Source organism: Pomacea canaliculata, linkage group LG8 (assembly GCF_003073045.1).
Source record: "Pomacea canaliculata isolate SZHN2017 linkage group LG8, ASM307304v1, whole genome shotgun sequence".
Taxonomy (NCBI): Eukaryota; Metazoa; Mollusca; class Gastropoda; order Architaenioglossa; family Ampullariidae; genus Pomacea; species Pomacea canaliculata.
The window spans coordinates 3503302-3510348 of NC_037597.1; the positions used below are offsets into that span (position 1 = coordinate 3503302).

General features: G+C 35.7%; 1 protein-coding gene across 3 annotated transcripts; it reads left to right on the plus strand.

Moving 5' to 3' along the window:
• Nucleotides 1-203: 203 nt before the first annotated feature.
• On the plus strand, nt 204-6830 carry LOC112570758 (protein phosphatase 1 regulatory subunit 36-like). Of its 3 annotated transcripts, none has more exons than XR_003100694.1 (6): nt 204-360; nt 564-622; nt 3454-3526; nt 4391-4509; nt 4839-4902; nt 6579-6830. XR_003100694.1 is itself a non-coding variant. In XM_025249358.1 (6 exons), exons 1-6 carry the CDS (start codon nt 340-342, stop codon nt 6679-6681), a joined length of 441 nt encoding a protein of 146 aa, XP_025105143.1. In that variant the 5' UTR covers nt 204-339; the 3' UTR covers nt 6682-6820. The 3 variants fall into 3 exon arrangements, 2 of the variants coding, with proteins under 2 accessions (XP_025105143.1, XP_025105144.1); XM_025249358.1 differs by having other exon boundaries at nt 3454-3519; nt 4382-4509; nt 6579-6820; XM_025249359.1 differs by having other exon boundaries at nt 3454-3519; nt 6579-6818.
• Nucleotides 6831-7047: the final 217 nt, after the last annotated feature.

The window sequence follows — 7047 nt, forward strand, 5'->3', positions numbered from 1 at the left end:
ACACTCGAACAGACCTCCCATTTATTTTTCGAAGGGCTAGTGAATTTATGAGAATTTAAGATATACCCGTTATAATTCATCCACTATATGCCCATAAAGTGGCTTTTTAAAAAACAAATTACAAAAGATATAATCATATATGCACAAGAGCCGCAAAGTTTAAACATCTTAGACTAAGTCAAAGGTTGAAGGGTTTAACGTATAGAGTACATTCCCTTGCACTGTTGCTATAGTTTCAAAAATGGTGGCAAAGCGGTCTGTTGATATCTGCGAAAAGGAACCAGTGTAAAACGTGGATGTGAATGCTCTCAGAAAGGGGAAAGCCAATACAGGATCATCATGGAGAGATCTTCTTCAAATGTGATACTGTTTAAGCTCAATTTGAAATGCCATATAACAAAACGTCATCGAAATAGATTTCTTTTTTTCTAATCTGTAATCTTAGAAAATGATGCATATTTGTTAACGCGTATTAGCCCAGTAGCAGCCTTAAAATATGCTTTAATAAAATTCTTTATACAAGGTTTAGAAATGTCTGCAAAAACTGTAACTTTTTTCTTCAGGTACCAACAAGTGGTAAATGGACGTGGAAGGAAGACATTTGTGGGTTAGAATTCGTGAGGTTCGTCCATTATCAAATTACCCCCCCCCCCAAAAAAAAAAAAAAAACCCAACAAAAACAAACAAACAACAAAAAAACAAAGAACACGAGCGTTTGAAAGCAAGCATTTCAACACATATTTTTAACATCCTTTGTAACTGTAGAAAAAAGGAAGACGAAGGGTACAATATTAAATAATGAACAAAAGTTGTAAGAAACAGCAGGAGATTTAAAAAATATTGATAATAACAATAATTTATTTAAAACAAGCCTATCTTTCACATAATATACCAAGTGGTGTACAATAGTAAAGAAGAGAAAGGTGTGAAAGAAGTAAGATATATTAATTATTCATCCATTTATATCTCTTGCCTGTCACCTTCTGACAAACAGTTATGCTAGTTTGCTGGTACTGAATACTGATTGTTGGAGAAAACAGCTGGATAGATGCAGATGCACTGGTTGACAAGACTCACCAGTTAATCCTGTCTTTGGTGATGGTCAGCAGGTCCTGCATTGAACAACCAGTCCACTTTTTCACCTTTGCAAGCTTTAGTTTAATCTTTATCCATCTTTGTCCTTGATATCCATCCCATTTCCAAGGTATCTGGCCTGAATGAAAGTTTTTAGACACATGACCAAACCAGACCAACTTCTGCTTTTTTACTGTTAAAAGAAGGCATTTCTGGTGTCTTATGAGAGTGGCAACTATACTCTGCACAAGTCATTGGTTTTATGATCATATAAGAGCAGCCTCCTTAGGCACTTGAGTGCTTGGATTTTTCACTGCATCAGCAAGTAGAGTCTCTGTCTCACATCAATGATGGATGCTGATTGTTGTGTGAAATACAACTCCCATTTGGTTATCTAGTAGTACTGCACTTCATTTTCTTAAACAAGACCTTCTTCAATGTTTAATTTTTACATTACATACCATTGCCTCTCATGCCAGATTATGTCCAATGCCATTTTAAAGTGGTGAAATTGTAGAAGAGATCACAAAGATGCTGTTGATGAGTTTCTGTTAGGATGCAATAGTTGAAGATTTTTTCAGCTATGCTTGTGCCTGGTTTGAAACCATCTTGTTCTTCTGCTAACAGCTCTTCAGCTGTGCTGTTGATGCAGTTCTTGCATGGTTACTTTCAGTATGACTATGCTTGGGCTTATAGTTCTGTAATTCTGGTACTGTTTCCTTTCTTTGGAGGGGGTGTGATAAGTGATTGCATCCATTCTTTGGGTCATTGTTTGTGTTCCTAAATTATTTGGCCGAAAGCAATGAAAGGCCTTACTGTTTTTTCCCCACATTGCTGGAGCAGCTCAACTTGGATATTGCCTATGCCAGGTGACTTCCCTCCCTTCTACCTTCAGCTCTTCCCTTAGTACTGACAGGTCTACACGGGTTGTAGTCTATTTACTTTGGAGGACATTGGCATTTTCAGCTGGAAGTTGTACAAAGCTGTTGCAATATTCAGGGCTTTCTGTGATGTTTTTGACAAATGAAGTCCTACCCTGATGAGGGTGTTGGTAGGCCTTTTGCTGTCACCTTGTGCCATTCCTTCCTGTATGGTTTGGTGGTGGTCTTCAAGCCAGTTCTCCCTAGTTACCTTCATCCTTTTCCTGGTGTTTCATTTCACTGCTTTGTACTTGCAAATCCTTTCAGGGCTGCTTTTCCTTTCTTAAGGCCCTCCTTTAATCACAGATATCTAGGATTTCATTCATGACCCAAGGTTATTTCTTCTTCTTTTGCCACCGTAGCATTTCTTGAGCATCATTGTTTTCAGCAAGGTTGTCTACATCACAGTCCAGGGTGGCAAATTTATTGCCAACTATATCCTTGAAGATTTCTGCGAGTTTTGGATTGTTCAGCTTCTCCAAGTCAAAGTGAATTAGAGGGTTGGTTTGGTGGCTTTTCATTTTTAGCTTCAACTTCAGGTTTGTTAGCACAAAGTTATAGCCAATGACATTTAGTAACATAAAGTAGATGAGCATGTGTACAGCAAGAGACCTATTCATTAAGGCTGCAACGTTTTGGAAAGCACACTACATTGATGAAGAAGAAATGAATGAGCAAATGATAAACCAAGGAGAAAAAAATATCCAGGATTTGAAGGGGAGAGAGGACTAATATTCACTATCACAACAGTTAAAAGACAGCATTAAACTTGTATATATGAATGCCAGTAAGTGCTGTTTGTTTGTTCAAGCTAAAGAGATTGTGAAGTACATATATTGAAGTTAAAACTGCATTTTGAAAGATGTTGAAATCTGTTGTGATACATAGACTAACAACAAGAGAGAAAGAGACATTTGACCTTTCATCATTTATTGATTCCACCATTGGGTTCATATCAAGTGGGGAGAAAGAGATGATCGATGCATTTCGAAATAGAGGAAATATTGGAACCTCATACTAATAAAGTAACAAAAGTGTAAAACCAAGCCAACCTCTTGATACTAGCTGTCTGTTGACTTCAGATACTGAGCTAGCTCTGTTGAGTTATTTTGAGCTCAGACTTTCTATTCCCACATGATAAAAAATCCTCTCCTCTTCCTCTTTCTTTTCTTTATTTCTATTACAGATTTTACATTTTGTTGTAATAGTTATAGAATAAGTTGTGATAAATCAACTGAAACTGATTATTTTTCATGAAATTTTAATTTAAGAATGCTGTCAGTTTCAGACTTACTGGGTAATTCATAAATCTGATTTAAAAAAAAAAGTAGATTCAACTGGAAAAGCGTGTTTGTGTCATTTTGTTAGTACAAGTAATTTTAAGCTGTTCATTGAAGTCAGAATAGAATCCTGTTTACATCCAAAAGATTATAACATGTTCTTATGTTTTTATTATCAGTTATTCTCCAAATGCGGATAAAGGCAAACGAGGAAAGAAGCTTGATGCAAGACGAGGCCTAGAGGGGTAAATTGTAAAAATCTTTTCACAGTTTTATTAAAGCCTGTATTCATGTGTATATACTGTATAGCTATGAATTGTTACAAACTTAGAAATTAACAACAAACATAAGTAATTTATGAAAATAAGAAAACAAGGAACATTCTAAGAAGTGGTTCCCAGTCACTTAATCCCCAGACACTTCATCCCCGACACTTAATCCCCAACACTTAATCCCCTAGACTTTAATCCTATCAGCACTTCATCCCCAGACACTTAATCCCTAAACTAAATCCTTACTATAAAATTATGAAGTCAGCGAAAAATTTAATTGAAAATTCAAATAATTCAAATTCAAAACATGCTATTTACTTCAACGTCATTTGAACATCTACAACATTAGTTAAAGTTCATATAAGTTAAGTAAATTTAATGTTTTCAACAATATGATATGAAAATTGTTCTTGAGTGTTCGCGAGGTAATTGCTGTTAATCAAGATGAAACTAAGCTAATGATCGGAGGTACATAAGACGATCCATTGACTCATATCTCTCTACAATGTTGCCTGGAGTAAATGTGTGGGGATGACGTATTCTAATTCAGTGCTTTGACAGAAGCATTACATAATGCTTTATAAAGGATTAAGTGCCTGGGGATTAAGTGTCGGGGATGAAGTGTCGGGGATGAAGTGTCTGGGGATTAAAAGTCTAGGGGATGAAGTGTCGGGGATGAAGTGTCGGGGATGAAGTGTCTGGGGATTAAGTGACCGGACACCCTAAGAAGTAGTTCTGCTTGATGATTTTTTTAAGCTATTATGAGCAGTTGGCTTTTACATGGAATTGAATTAAATATGCAGATATTGTTGATGTGTTATTAATCCTATCTGAGGACAAACAGACCTAGCTCCAGTCGGGGGCCCCATGGTAGAGGACAGGGCCACTATCATATGGCTACTGGAACAAAATCAAAGAAAGATCAAGCAGAGCACACATCTGTTCTTCTTGATGATATAAAAGGTAAGTGGTTGAGATTAAAGGTACTGTAGCTGTAATTGGTTTCAGGCATATATTTCAGTGTCACTTTGATAGATGATTAAGGACTAAACAAATAAGCTTTAAATATGATGCATCTATTTTTATCTGACCTGTTTGTCTTAGAAACTAATTAGTCTTTATTCCTTTAATGACAGTTCAAAGTTCTTGCTGCTCTTATGTGTGAATAAGAGATGCATAATAAGAGATTAAAGGATTTTAATGTTCACTGAGACTTCTGTACATGTATAGTCTTTTGTGAGATAAGTTGATAAAGAAGAGGTACCATACAATGGAAGATGTTCTGTTTGCAGCTGTAGCAGTTGATATGATATTTGATACAAGGAGCATTCCAGAATCATTTGACAGCCTGTTATGGTTAGTGTTCAGGAAATTACTTTTACTCCTTGTTTTGCTTACAGTCTAATAAAAAAAAAAGAGTAATTCATTAATTAATTCTTACAAAATTTCAAAATTTAATTTTGTATCTATAATTATGTTTGGTTGCTTGTATTTAAGATGAATGTTAAAACACTTTTGAAACAAACAATTAGACCTACATAACATAAATTTAACATTGAGAATAGGTATCATAAAGACTTATTATTATTGTAACAGGGTAGATGGGGGTTGCTTTCCCGATCTCACCACAAGAACAAACACAACACTCAATATGGTTCCAAGTCCTTTTACTCTAACGCCAGTCAATAGTTCTGGCTAAGGCAAAACATATGTGTCACACACTCATACTCTCGATGAGTCATAGTTGTCACCTCTGCGCTGTCCCATCACGTTCTCCCATCCTCCCATCTTCACACCCGACTTCTCTCCAAAACATCCCGCACCTCCATCCTGCTCTACTTTGGTCACAGGGTTGTCACCCGGCCAGTAACTACCACCCACTGCCAAACCTGTACCCATTCCGTATGTATGAGTGCCATGTTCCGTACTACTATATTATAACAAAAATTAGTTCTGTAACCTTTTACTTTAAGTTTTAGAAGTGAGGTTTTAGAGACTAAATTTATCTTGGAGCCACCCTTTTTTAATGGAGACAATTCCTTAATCCAATAATAAGAAAGAAATTTAAAGGACTAGTGGGATATCAACTGCTTTTGTATATTATTATGTGATGCATGGTTCAGGATACTATTTCCACAAATTTGGGTTAATGCCCCTTTTATGTTCTTGAGCTATAAGCCTACAAACATCACCATACATAGCAAGAGGTTAACAAAAATTGTGATGTTAACAATATTCCTAATTAACATGTATTCCTAACTCTCCCATTCAAAACATCTTGCGCAAAACTTTATCTAATCATTATATAAAAATTTTGTACTCAGCTAGTCATTTCATGCATCAGGTTCAGTAGCTTGGTAGCTTGAAGGAATGGTTATTGAGCTGGTTAGAGTGCCTGTTTCTAATTTTGAACCTTGGTACTGTAACCACTCCTCTACCCAAATCCTCTTTAGGACTTTACAAATAGCTATAACAGCTCAATATGAAAATATTGTTTTCAAAGCTAATTTATAGCATTTGTTGAGCAATGTGATTAAAAAGCATAGCGTAAACAGTGATAATGCTGATAATGTAGAGCAGTGTTATCAAAAAGCAGTAGGACAATGTAAAATGATGTGATAGACTTATCATCTAGAAGTACAGAACTAACTCCCATCTTCATATGACTTTTATGGTTAGCATCTCATGTCTAATGATTGGGAATCTCATTCAATAACTGGCAAAAATTAGGTTTACAAAAATGCTGTCATATATCTGTGGTATGAAAAATATCGACCAGAAACAGTTAGTCAGAGATTTAAAATAGTAGAAAGCATTTAAATTTGCTTTTTTATATAAACTAACATATAATAATTTAAAGAAAAAAAGAATAGAAGCAGTCAATCAGGTTTCTGTTACTTTATATCATAAAGTGTTCCAAAATTGTCATTTTCAACACTAGCAATAAATCAGGTGCTTTTCCATACACTGTGTAGCCTGGATGGCGGGTAAGTGACTAACCTAGCACCCTATATTTTAACATTTTTTTATAGGACAGAGCAGTTTGATTATTTTCTTCTGCATCTGTTGAGCTACTTCAACTGCTTCTTTGAGAAAATTCATCAAGACAGCAAGAAAAATGGAATATATATGTGAGTCAATAAACCTGACTTTTATAAATTTTTCATGTGACTATTTCATGTTAATCGACATTCCAGATGAAATAACTTGAGCCTTCTTCCACATAACAGCAATATCTAGGTGTGTGGGACAGGGTCATAGAGAGACATAGAAACGCAAGAATATGAGGTATAAAGTAAATCTTTTTTTTCTGGTTTGTTGGTTTTGTTGCTTGAGCTGTATTTGAACAAAACAAAATTTTGAACATTTCATAATTTATTGCTACTTTAGGAGCCCAGTTGCTCTGAAAAGAAGGCTTGAATGCTTGGCGCCTGCAGCGTGGCCCAGAAGTTGTGGTGCGCTCCTGAGCTCTTTAATGGCGCTGGCTTGGAAAGCAAACCA